Source organism: Mesoplodon densirostris, chromosome 13 (genome assembly GCF_025265405.1).
Source record: "Mesoplodon densirostris isolate mMesDen1 chromosome 13, mMesDen1 primary haplotype, whole genome shotgun sequence".
In the NCBI taxonomy this organism is placed as follows: Eukaryota; Metazoa; Chordata; class Mammalia; order Artiodactyla; family Ziphiidae; genus Mesoplodon; species Mesoplodon densirostris.
The window spans coordinates 52689947-52703329 of record NC_082673.1 but is presented as its reverse complement, the minus strand read 5'-3'; the positions used below and the strand labels follow the sequence as shown (position 1 = coordinate 52703329).

The 13383-nt window shown below is 42.9% G+C and overlaps 1 protein-coding gene across 3 annotated transcripts in view; it reads right to left on the bottom strand.

Annotated features, from left to right (window-relative positions):
* ESRP1 (epithelial splicing regulatory protein 1) overlaps positions 1-9706 on the bottom strand; it is a 50821-nt gene extending 41115 nt beyond the window's left edge. For 2 of the 3 annotated variants that reach the window (XM_060116009.1, XM_060116008.1), the window contains exons 1-4: positions 9560-9691; positions 8923-9051; positions 7544-7657; positions 4499-4613 (exon numbers count right to left, since the gene is read on the bottom strand). In XM_060116009.1, coding sequence (XP_059971992.1) covers positions 4499-4613; positions 7544-7657; positions 8923-9051; positions 9560-9691 — 490 coding nt within the window. Of the gene's footprint in view, positions 1-4498; positions 4614-7543; positions 7658-8922; positions 9052-9559 lie in introns of all 3 variants that reach the window. The other variant, XM_060116010.1, reaches the window with a different exon arrangement.
* Between the last annotated feature and the right edge of the window lie 3677 nt (positions 9707-13383).

The window sequence follows — 13383 nt, the reverse complement described above, 5'->3', positions numbered from 1 at the left end:
GGCAGGCAGTGGCTGAGTGGTTGCATGTACTAGCTCATCATTCCCTGCAATAGTTACGCCCATTTTAAGATGGGAAAACTGGGGCCGAGAGGTACAGTAAATTCATCCCCAGTAAATCTGACTCCAGAGCTCATGTTCTTAACCACTCTGCTACTAAGGCTATTATCTCCATCTTTAATATATGGGAAAAACTTGTCCTCGTCACTGTGTCAGTAGCATGCCCACAGAAACACATATCGTATACCCCCAACAAGAAGTGGTGAAACACAAACACAGGGAAAGACACACACACCCCTACTAACACTTGGATGGGTAGACAAGAGTGGTTTAGTGATTTTTTTTTTTTTGCCCTGTTAATGGAAAGCTGCACTAGTGAAACGGCATATGCTTATAATATCAAACAGCACATATGGATGCAGTACCCTACAACCAGATTGAAAGTTTACAAAATTAACTTCCCTTTTCTCCTGAATAGTTTAGTCTCAGGAAACATAGACTCTAAATTTATAAGGGAGATAATCTATTTAAATAGCCAACCCCACCCTCAGATAATCTTTATAAATTCTAGAATATTATCCCCTAGTTAACAAGCAGACTGTTTGCAGTCAGACTCAGGTTCAAATGTTGACACTTTTAACTTAAGGTAAAATCTCTAAGCCTCAGTTTCCCTAGCTATGAAAAGGGGGCAATACCTCCTCCACTGGGCTCTTGGGAGGCTATTGATGGGAAAAATAGTAAGCACCCAGTTGATAGATAGTTCTCTTCTTTCACCTGCTCTCTGGACAAGGCCATACTTCATTTAAATTGAGTTCTTAGTAAAGGCTTGGCAAAATGAAATAAACACAACGGTAGAGGTCTTGATTAAGGAGAATAAATCAGCTCATGAGTTACAAAGCTAACAAAAAATAGGTTAAGAAACCAGGAGGAAGTAATTCCATCCAATACTGTGGGGGAAATAGGTTTGTTTTTTTAAAAAAAACAGATAAGTCATTATACAAATAGCCTCATAATCAAAATGTACTTTCAGCAGGGGACAACTAGCATTAATTTCCCCAAGGGATCTATGATAAATTTCTTCCTTTAAACAAAAAAAAAATCACATCGGCCTCAATTCCTATCATCACACCCTCACCACCTCACATGATTAAGTAAAAAGCTTACAAAATGCCACCCACAGTTCACCTGCTAAATGAGGTCTTCTTTCCAGCTAGGACTGCATAACTCAAAGCAGGTAACAAAACTGCAGCTGGAATAACTCTGAGGATCAACACTAACACCAGAAATGGTTTTAGAACCATCACAAAGACAAAAGAGGAAAATATTTGCTAAAATAAGAACAAAGACTGCATTCAAGAAATGCCTAAACCTTTTTCTTTTATCAAAGTGGTCATACTGCTTCATTTACATAGCACCCACGGTTCACAAAGCTTTCACTGGGGACTACTTGAGATAAAAGTGAGGCTTGGAGAAGGCCAGTAACTTTCCCAAGGAAGCAAAGCTGCAAATTCTCTTACTTGTTCCTTTCTGAGGGTTGGCAAGAGCCTCTCTCCCTCCCCCGCTGGCTACCTGGTGGAACAGGTAATCCCTCTGGAGCAAATGACTCTCCATCTACTTGGCAAAACCATCAAGGATGCGTAATGAGTACCTTTATGTTTCCAAATCCAGTGCCATTTCCATATTAGAAAGGAAAATGTTTAGTGGTCTGAGAGAATTGGACAGCTCTTTAGTTCAGACATTGTAGAAATCCTCTGCATAGTCAAATATGGTATGATTGTCTTTGACCTGAGGAATTAGTTTGATGGCTTAGTCAGGGAAATAATGAATCCTCTGACTAAGAGTCATAAAGTAACTGATCACAGCAGCAACATATAACAAAAACCACAGATAGAAAGGCTTAATAACATTTCTTACCTGTTAAATGGGAAAGAAGTATGCAAATAAAACACGAATAAAAACATTTAAGATTAAAATCCACTTTGGGGGGAATTCCCTGGCAGTCTAGTGGTTAGGACTCCACTCTTGCACTGCAGGGGCCATGGGATCCTTCCCTGGTCAGGGAACTAAGATCCCCACATTCCATGCGGTGCGGCCAAAAACAAAAAAATAAAACAAAAACAAAAATCCACTTTTTGATTGGCAATAAAACTATAAAAGCTAAGACTTCCAATGTAAGTCCAAAGAAACTAGGCCAAAATTAGGTTATTTTAAAATAAACAGAAAAATTCCCTAATTTTTCAATGAATGCATTACTTAATGGTCATCAGATCCTTCCTCAAATGTCAGGTGTTATATGCCTGAAATGAAGCCCAGCTTAGCTTTATTCACAATTCACCTGTTTACTGTAGTCAAATATTCCTGATTTTCATCTCCATGGTACTTGGAAAAAAAACTGTCAACAAATAGTTATAGAGCTAGGATAAAAAGCAATGACAGAAAAAATAATCAGCATAGCATCTTACCCATTCACCTTAGGTCACCTTTAAGGTCAGATAATTCAAAAACTATATAAAAGTACATAGTACTTTTAAAAAGTATGTATGTGTTGTGTAGGTAATACAGCATAGAGCAAGTAAAAAGCCCAGGTTACCATACTGAAGATATTTACTAATAACCCCAAATCGTATATACATGAAGCTCTTAAGAAGAAACCACGGAGAAAAAAAAAAAAGGTAACCTTTAAACAAGCTCTCTGAACTGTGAACACATTGAGAAAACCAAAATACCTAAATATAAGAACCTCTTATTTGTAGCTATGGAAATTTTTACTAATATCTGACCTACAATTACTAGGGAAAGATTTTCTTTGCTAAAAGAGAAAACAGAGCAGTCAGGGATAAACGGTTCTTAATATACTCTTTCCTACTCAAGTTGTCTTTTGCTAAATTAAGATAACTTATTAAACTTTCCCTTCAATATCTACTAATACTTTGCCAGAATTTTTCATTCTCTATTTTGTACCAGCACATTAAATGGTTTAGCATTCGCTATAGATGGGATTGTGTCCCTCCCCAAAATTCATGTGTTTAAGCCCTAAACCCCAATGTGACTGTATCTGGGGATAGAGTATTTAGGAGGCAATTAAAGTTAAATGAGGCCGTAAGGAAGGGGCCCTAATCTGTTAGGCCTGTGGCCTTATAAAGAGAGGAAAAGAAAGATACCTCTCCCAACACTCCTGGCCACGCCACTCCCCCTACCCCCCATTTGAGACACAGGGAAGAGGCAGCTCTCTGAAAGACAGAAACAGCCCTCACCAGAAGTCAACCATGCTGCCACCCTGATCTTGGACTTCCCATACTCCAGAACTGTGAGAATATAAATATCTGTTGCTAATAAACCACCCAGTCTATGGTATCTGTTATGGCAGCCTGAGCTAATTCATACAGCATTTAAACCAGCAAAACACATAGCAAGTTTTTCTACTGTCCCAACCTTCTAATGAAACTCTTGTAAGAATTCACTCAAATGAGCTTATTCTACCCTTCTCCCAGCAATGCTGGGAGCTAAACCAGTAATTAACTAGTAGCTAAATCAGCTACACCAAAATTCTAGCTACCTATTTCCAAGAAGAAGGCAAATAAAATGGGTTTGATCTGTTTACAAATGGTTAGGAAAAATACCCAAACCATCTTTTTCATCAAGAAATTTTGAAATAAAACAAAAATCAAGCTTTAGCACCTGAAAATGGATGAGAAATTTTTAGAATAAACATCTATACCCCCATGTTCATGAATATAACTTGAATCTGACTTCATGATGATTCTCATAGTGGCTTTGGGCGAGTCCCCAACACTTCTATTACTCAGTGTTACATCTGATATGTTAGCACATGACTCTTATTAGTTAGCACTTTAAAGACTTACTGGATGAAAGATGATGGGTCATTCATGACAAGATTTGTGATTATAAAATTTACTTTTACAATACATAATGCATCAGATATATTTTCTTGGTAATGAAAGAATTTGGGGTAAAATCTCAGCTTCATTTTATCACCTCAAAAGATGGCTTGTAATAATTACTACAATCTACTTGTATTTGACAAACCCAGAGAAGGTTAAAAGGGGTGCCAATGAACAGCTGTTTGTCCAGAGTATACATCCAAACTTTAAAAAATTCTTATCCATTCAAAAGAAGATGAAATAAACCCTAAAACCAAGAAGTGGCCTTAGAATTGGCAAAGAATGTGGTCTTCACATTCATCAATTCGTCAACTGAAAAAACAAAACAAAACCACTCCCATAATCCAAAATTGAATTCTATTTTAGATGTGTTCACCTAACAAAAATCCATGTCTAAATCACTATTCAAATTCAGTAAATTATAACTACTTTGAAAGATGCCAGTAATTGCACCATTTTTCCTAGCACAGTAGACAAATTTTGGACAAGTCAATTTTCATACACTGTCAAAGTTAAAAATGTTTCAAAGTTTCTTGAATTGCCATTTTTTTCTGGAGCTGTCTTTTCAAATGATTCCTGGGTCATCACTTAAAGGATACACTCTGTCATTGCTGCAACATCCAGTTTATCAATATCAGGTGAACCAGGGCAACACTTCTTAAACTCTTTCCGAAGATCAAAAAAGGAATAGAAGCATTCAGGCAATAATACATTCTGAGGAAGGACAAGGTAGACACTGTTAACTAGATAAGTTTAGTTCAGTGATTCCTTAAAGATTAGGAACCTAAGAATTGAATCTAAGTATATTTTACCACAATTTAAAAAAATATTTTTAAATTAAACATTAGAATGTCTTCATTTTCTGTTACAGTATTACATCCTACATAAAAGTCTCATGGAAAAAAAATTCATCTTATTTTAAGGCAACAGATTATTCATTTGTTCTCCATTATGTATTCCATTCAAAACAGTTCTGAAGCTATAAAACATAGGGCTATTATATTTTCTGTTTGCTAACATTATGTACTTTGTCTAGCCATAATTATTTTAGACCATCTGTATTTTCATGCAGCAGTATTAGCCCTCAGTTTTCATATAGATGCATATGTTTACAATACATGTCTAGACATAGGATTCTATGTGTTTATCAAAATTTAGTTTTCTATTAAAACCTAGTAGTTTAAAATACTGGGTTCTAATAATACATCTTCTGTGTATTAAAATTAGATTAAGATAGTAAATTCCTGATTACCTGAAGAGGATTATTTTTATGCCAAATTATAGTCCCACATTAGTTTTCCTGACCATTATTATTTTGGCTAAACCTGAGAACTCAAATTACACTTAAAAAAATATATCACAAATCTCAACGGCAAAGGAGAAATTGTTACCAGTCGTTCTTAGCTATTAGCATCACTCTTGTGGTAATTAAACAAAGCTCAACTGTCAGAGCAAATATTATACTATTGTGTCACTTTTTTTCCTTAAAAAAAAAAAATCCTCATTGAATAATTTTCAAAGTTTAATTTTGTTACACTGAATTTCGATTTTTAAAAAAATTTCAAGATAATTTGTATTCACTTATGGGGAATTTGTACATTATAAAGTCAAGGAAATAAATACTTTTTAATGTTTGTGACCCATAATATTTAAGTAATAATGTCTCTATCTAAATTTCCTTTATTGGATTCTATTAGATGTGACCTGCTCATGCTATATCTGAAATAGGTATCACTACATCATGGTGACATTTTCCAAAACAGTTACCAAAAGAACTGTGAATCTTCAAGATTACCTACAAAAATGCTTATGTAAAAGCTGTTTATAATGACAATAACTCAAATGTCCAACAATAAATGTTTGGTTTCAATAGGTATATCCATTTAAAATATTGAATATTTTATTTACTGCTTATGAAGGATACTAATGTTATATTAAATTTAAAGTAGGCTAAAAGGTTTGTGTGGTATGAATGCTCCTTGTAAAAGTAAGGCTTTTCTACAAAACTCTGAAAGAATACATTCAACTATGTTCACATTCAAAAAACCACTTTAATGTTTTCTGACTGGAAGGATTATTTTCTTTTATCTTTTACCATTTCCTTATTTTTCTGTAATGAATAGAATTATTTTCATAATGACACTAAATTAATTGTTTTAGTTTTCTTTATCAAAATCCTAATAGAAGTGGCTCAGGAAAATGTCTCAATTTTTCTCTGGAGGTTTTCCCACATCCAAAGCAGTGTACCTAAAATAACAAAAACAGCCGTTTTCCTCTAGCCCAATAGGGAAGGATTAAGTTTTATCCCTTATATGAGTTTGAGGGGAAAAAAATTCTCATATATATCTATTTCTGGATTAAGGGTATAGCAATTTGTCTAGCATTTAATTAATAAAAAATACTCCCCCCTTTTAATCAAATAATTACTAAGGTTAATGTAAAAGGGAGTGTTTTCTTCAAGCCTCCAGATACAGGAACTTGAGTTTCTCCTTCAGACTTTTAAAACTGTCATTATACATTTAGTTCATTTCTTTCCTTTTCCCTATTGGAGTAAAAAGAAAGAAAATCTGCACTGACTACTCACTTACGACATCAATTGCCAGTCTAAACTTTTCATTGCAAGACTTACCTCACAAAGTTTCCTTAAAAATATTTTACTTCCATCTTTTCAAGTTCAGTATCTGCCTACCACAATAAAAAGTTACAGCTCTAATTAATTAAGTTGATAAGATCAACTATATTAGCAATGATTGATTACACTGGGTCTGCTGTCTGTGCTCACCATTTGTTCTCAGCCCCTCAGTATTCTTCCCAGAGAGAGAAATCACATCTACAGTAAGATTGTATTTTTCTCGTTTCATACTCTTTTCCAGAAAGATAAGTAAAGGTAAAAGATGGGGGTGACCCTATTGTTTTGATACAAAATTCAATCAGTTTTGAATGTTTACTTTAAGTCACACAAAGTACAGTATGCTATAATTAACATTTCACTAGTTATATGGTTAAGTCAGAGTACAAAACTTTTTAATGAAATTATTAGAACTTCAATTTAAAAGTTTTAATTGGATTTTTCTTTGCTCTTTCCTTTCTAGGATAAGGCACACAGACAGGAATATTACAATGTATTAAAATACAGTTCTACCTACTTGTTATTTTAAATGTCAAAAATTCAGCTAATATGCTTTGGAAGAGAGAATGTCAAGCATCTCAAAAACTTGATATAAACAAAAAGGAAACTTTTATTAAGTCACCAAAGGGTATCTATAAAATTACTGTAATCTCAAACATCTCTATGAAAGTGTTGTGACCTTTTTATTGTGGTAAAATATACATAACACAATTTTAACCATTTGTAACACAACATGTAACACAATGTTACATGTTACCATTTGTAACACAACATGTAAACACAACACATTTTAACCATTTGTAAGTGTACAATTCAGTGGCATTAAGTACATCCACACTGTGTGCAACAATCCCCACCATCCCTTTGTCATCTTCTCAAACTGAAATTCTGTACCCATGAAATACTAACTCCTCATATGCATATTTTTAAAATGGAGAAACTTGGATAAACCATTTTTTAAGCCTCCAGTCACCCCTAACGTCCAATCGTTTTTTCGAGAAGCCAGCACTCTTACCTTCTTGGAAGCCTCAGGATGCAGAATTTGCCTGACATGAAGCTGCCCATCAGTACAGAGACAGAAGGAGGTTCCTACCCCAATATTCAGTTCATTGCTCACTGACTGGTTAAACTGAAAAGAACAAAACACACCCAGGGATGCAATGGATGCAGGATTTACAAACTCTAAAAAGTGGCCCCCCTCGGTTAAAACCTGAGAAAACCGCGCTAACTGCTGTGAAGGACACCGCTGCTGGGGGCAACATTAGAAAGACTCCGTTCCCACAAACTGTGTAGCTTCCTTTATATAGGGTAGCTTTCCAGTCAATCCTCTGTTTGCGCACAGGAGAATTTAGTAAATGCATTCTTCCTCCCATTCAACACCCACCGCCTTCTATTTTTGTGATAAATCCATTCGAGACTTTTAAGTCAGAGGTCTCATTTCATCAGCAAGTTGCCTTCTGATTACATCATTTTCTGGTGCTACTTTTTTTTTATGTTAGGATGTTCTAGACTTAAGAAAGATGTCAGTTTCTGATACGAATGTGGGTAATGTGTATATAGACCACTAGAAAATCTAGTAATGCGTTTCCTGTAACACACCCCAGAAATGATAACTTTCCCCTATAATTCGCAACTCCTGTGCTAGGGCAGAAGCCGTGAGAGCGCCGGACACTCACCTGTGCACAGGTGTTTAGCGCCCCGCCCTATCCGCAATCCAGTACCCGTCGGCACCCTGGAGCAGCCGGTTTTTAGGTCACCTCAATCCCAGTAAGGGGATTCCACTACTTTCACGGTGACCCAAGGAGCAGCCTCACATGTCCGGGTCCGCAAACCCTCCCGGCGCTAGGACCAAGGCCACTAAAGAAGTACGCGGAACCGGAACCGGGCCTTTGGGAGTTCAGGAGCCTAAACCCAAGCAGGCACCTTCAGGTTCGCCCCCAGCTGGGGCCGCCTCCAGCATGCCACAGCTCGTCTACACCACAGCGCCCCCTGTCCCAGGGCTGAGCTGCAGACCCAAACCCGGCAGAGGGCTGGCGTGTCTGGGGTCTGGGTCTGGGTCTGGGTCTGGGCCTGGAGCTGGAGCGCTAGGATTCAAACTCCGCTCATCACTCGATTGGTAAAACTCGGCAGATTCTCTGGCCCCAGTAATAATTCAGGAAGCAATTCGAAAGCTATCAAGTTTTGACCCAAAGACCCTGGGAGCTGGGAGGCGAAAAGGAGCAGCGACCTCCTCGCAGAAGGTCCACCAGAGGCTGCAAGCCCGGCTCTCGCCCCTCGCTCCGGGGACACGCGTGGACCGCCCGGCGAGGGCGTGGGACCTGATAGAGTTGGGCTGGCTTGGAGGGACGCCCGGGTGGCTAAGATGGGGTGGGCGGCGCGGCCCAGGGCTGTCACCTGTCGGAGGGCTTGGTCCAGCTGCGGCGCCGAGGACAGGCTCTCGGCGTCGATCTTAGTCTCTTCTTTACAATCCTCCGTCAGCTCCAGCTGATCCGGTCTAACTAGTACTTCGTGCAACTGTCCCACCTCCGGGGGAGAAAATTAGGGGTCAATTTTCCCTTCCTCAGTTTGGGAACCTCTACCTTCGCTCTCCTTCCTTGCTCCTCTGCTGGGGGGGCCCACACCTCTCGACGGGTCTGGCCTCATAATCAAAGTTCACTTGTCGCCAGCGGCTCCAGTGGCCGAGAGGTCGTCGCAGCCCAGCCCCCAGCCCTACCCCCACCCGGATCAGGTCCGAAAGGCCCTGGAAGTGAGCACTTGGGCCCCCAGGGATCCCACCCCGCCTTCCCGGGGCGTCCCCCGTCCGGTAGAGAGCATGGCTTGCCGGCCCCCGGCCTCCCCACCTGGACCAGATTTTGGAGGACTGAAACGGTTCCAAGGCGGTTGGCCAAGAGGTTTGCTTTTATTCTGGATTCTCAAGGCCCCGGGTCCAGCCTCCCAAGTGGGCAAACAAGAGCACTTGTTTACCGACTCCCCAAACTTTTACAAGCTTTTGCCCCACTCCTATCACTTGGACAGAAACGTGGAGAAATACCTTCTTGTTGGCCAGATCCACGACTTTCCATAACAGTAGGATCAGCTCCTTCTCATCCGAGCCCAGCTTGGCCCCGGTGGCCCCAGCAGTGATTCCAAAAAGCACCACCAAGTAATCCGGAGACGCCGTCATGACGATAGGTGGGGAGGGGGAGAAGGGGGGTCGGGAGGCGGTGAGGTGAGGTGGAAGTGAGAACGAGGAAGCCTGTGCTAAAACCTCTTCTAAGAGAAAAAGAAAGAGCGACCACCCCCCCCCTCCTCGCCGCCGCTGGTGCAAAAGGCGGTAACCAACCACCCAAGCCCACACCTGGCCCGAGCTCCACACCCAGGGCAGGAAGGGGGGTGAGAAGGAGGGCGGAGAAGCCCTGCCCTTTTTGTATTCAATTGCCCGTGCGTCTATGCAAAAAGCCTGGAGCAGGGCTGCACCCGCGGGAGGCGCGCGCAATGGCTGAAAGCTTTTCTGTTTTGGGATGTGGCTCTACCTGCCCGCCCCTTCCCCCTCCCCCACGTGGTGCAGGTAGGAGACACCTGGCGGCGCCTGCCCATTGGCTCCTTCAAACCACGACGTGGCAGCGGTGGGGGAGGAGGCCGCCCGGGGGAAGGGGAGGAGGGGGCGGGAGACAATGGCTGGATGATTGGAGAGGGGAGGGCAAGAAGGGAGGAGGGGGAGACGCGAGGGGCGGGGAAGAGGCGGTTGCCACCCAGAGGGTAGCCAAGGCCGCACGGGAAAAGGGTGAGGGGTAAAGGGCGCGCAGGGACGGGTACCCATTTGGAAGTAGCCGAGCTGTGGGGGTCTTGGAGAAATGCCGGCTGTGGGGAGCGAAGCCGGAGGTCCTAAAGGGTCAAGCGGAAAGGCCTGGCGCGGGGAGGCGAAAGGAGGCCAGAGGTGTGGCTCGGGTGCAGAGCTACCCAGGGCGCGGCGCTCTGAGAGGGCGAACTGCGGAGGGAGGGACCGGCCAACGGCAGCCGGGAGGTGGCGGGAGCACTTGCCAAGCACCGGAAAAGCCTCTCCCGAGCCCAACACACCTTGAAGTGCAAACAGCAGGCGAAACCCTTCGGGCCCTCCCCCTCTCCGGGCGCCCGCTCCTCCAAACCCCGAGGTACTGCCCACCTTGGGGAGTGAAACCCCCCGCGCGCGGCTGAGCCGAACTCGCGGGGCTGGACGCCCAGCCACCAAATGACGCCCAAGGACACAGCTGCGGCGCGCAAAGCAGCAGGGGGTCCCCCGTGAGGAAGTTCAGGCACAATGAAACCCACGCCCTTTTCTCTCAACTACTCCTTTAATTGCTACTCCTTGTTTGGTCCTGGCTTCTAGCTCGAGACTGGAGCCTCCTCCGGGCAGGGGCCCACTTCCTTTGATTTGCCCTGGGCCCTAAATGAAATGTATCTACAGTACCTAATGTTTTCCTAAATCAGGCCAAAGCCAGATTTTTCCACAGGTCCCCGCTCTGATCTCCCGCCCTCTACCTCATACCTTCGCCTTTGTACTTCTGGGTCGATTTGGCCAAGTTCCCGAGCGGTCTCCCTACCTAGCGCAGTTAGTTCTGCCCAGGGGCCTGAGCGCCCACCCACCGCCCCCATCGCCCTGCCACCAAGTCGGACGGCAGTGTGGTGGGTCCTGTTGACATTTTCGAGAGAAAAGCTCTAGAGATGAAGTTTCTTCGGCTTTTATATTTGAAACTGATCTCTTCTTGGAAACACAATTCCGTCTGAAGTATTACTAATTCGGCTCCAGGTGTCCAGCCCTTTATTTCTGAGGTGAAAACGGGCAACCAGACACCTATCACGCCAGTAACCCACTCCAGGTGCAAATCTGAGAACCTTTCAGAACGCATGTCAGGGGAAGTTGGAGATGCGGCTTTCCTGACGCGGAGGAAGCGCGGACTGCGTGGGGAGGTGGCGGAAGGGTTTTAGGAGTCTGAGGCCGACGGCGCCACGCTTCCTGGCTGGAGAGGGTGCTGGTGACGACGGCCGCGGCACAGGTAGCGCAGCTCGCGTCCCCAGAGAGCGGGAGAAGGCCGGGCTCTACCAGGGCCAGGCAGCTTTGCAAGGGCCCTCGAGGGTGCTGGGTACCACCCTCGTCCTCAGCTGGAGTTCCAGCGTCGCGTGCTTTCGGCTCCTGGACTTCAGGGTGCTGGGGCCGGAAAGAGGCCCCCGCCGCCCCTCAGCTAGCTCGTAGCTGCAGCCCCGCCTAGTCCTCGTGTCTCCCAGCCACCCTCCCGGGCCCGCGGAACGAGGCAGGGAGGGACCTGGAAAAACCACCCAGATTGCATTGCAGTGGGCGAGGCCGCCGGAGGAGCCGTTTCCCCAGAGCCATCTCCCCGCGAGGCTTTCTCGGTGCGCAACTGATTCCCAGGTGCTCGGCTCTGCCGGGCGCCGGAGGTACCGCCGCGCAGGGACGCGAGACCAGGTGCGTGGTCCCCGCGGGGCGGTCAGGCCCCACACCGGGCGGGAGACTGCTGCTGAAAAAGTGGTTAGAACAGTTCAGGAAGTCCTGCCCCGCCGGTCCTTTCAGGTCTTTGGTGTTCGGATTAATCATTTGAGTAGCGCGTCTGGATAAACTCAGAACTTGATCAACAGCCAGGGGTTCAGCGGCGTTATCCACGTTAGAATCGAACCGCAGAGCCTTCCCTTTTCTCAGAGACTTGTTTTCTTCCTCTTTAAGAAGTCGGATTCCTGGTGTGCGATTTTTTTTAAATGTAAATTTGAATTTGTCCAACTAGATTGCAAGGACAGGGATTTTTGTTTTATTTTGTTCTCGAATGTATTCCGAGGGCTTGGAACAGAGCTTGCCATACACCAGGTACGCAAATATTTGTTGAATGATTTTAATGAGTAACACCCACCCATTTTTGCAGCTCTTTGTCTCCTGAGCTAGGGCATAGTTCATCACTGCAACGGTGAGGTTATGAAAATGGGAGTCTACAGGTAATTTAAGTCTCAAATGTTTTTTAGAAGAGTAGGTGCTAATTATACAATCATTATTATTGTCTGTTTTGCTAACAGACGAAACTACTTCTGTTAAAGAAATTAAACTCTTGTAAAATGCAGGGATGCTGAGAAAACTATGTAATACAAAGAGATCAGTTCCTAATACAAAGACGTTTTATTGTCCATCCCACCAGCTACAAACAGTTCTAATATAGCAGAAATAGTCTGTACGAGAGAGGAACCTTGAGAAGAGAGGCTCCTTTACCGATGGTCTTCACTTAAGACCACACCTAAAACTCTCAAAACAGAAGCGAATCTTTGTTTAAAGCAGAGACCCAAGTTGAAGGACAGGCAGCAAAATAACTGGCCTGTATTCTTAAAATTCTTAAAGTCATGAAAGACCTTGAAATTATTTTCTGAAGAACTATTCCAGATTAAAGGAATTTACAAGACATGAGAACTCAATGCAATACGGATCCTGGGCCAGAACAAACTTTTTTTTTTTTTCTTTGAAGGACATTATTGGGACAATAGGAAAAAATCGAATAAGGTCTGAACATTAAATAATAATATTGTATCACTGTTAATTTCCTAATTTTTGTACTATTACTGTGGTTCAGCAGAGAATGTCCTTTGCTTTAGGAAGTACCCAGTATTTAGTGATAACGGGAAATCCTTATCTACAACTTATTCTCAAATGATTCTGAAAAAAATATATACATATATACATACATATATATATACATACATGGAGAGAGAATGATACAGCAAATGTGTAAAATGTTAATGTCGTAGAATCTGAGTGAAAGAATTCTTTATACTATTCTTTGCAACTTAAAAAAAAAATTTTTTTTAAGCATCAGAGGACTTTTTGCTGCCACCGTCATTTGGTGT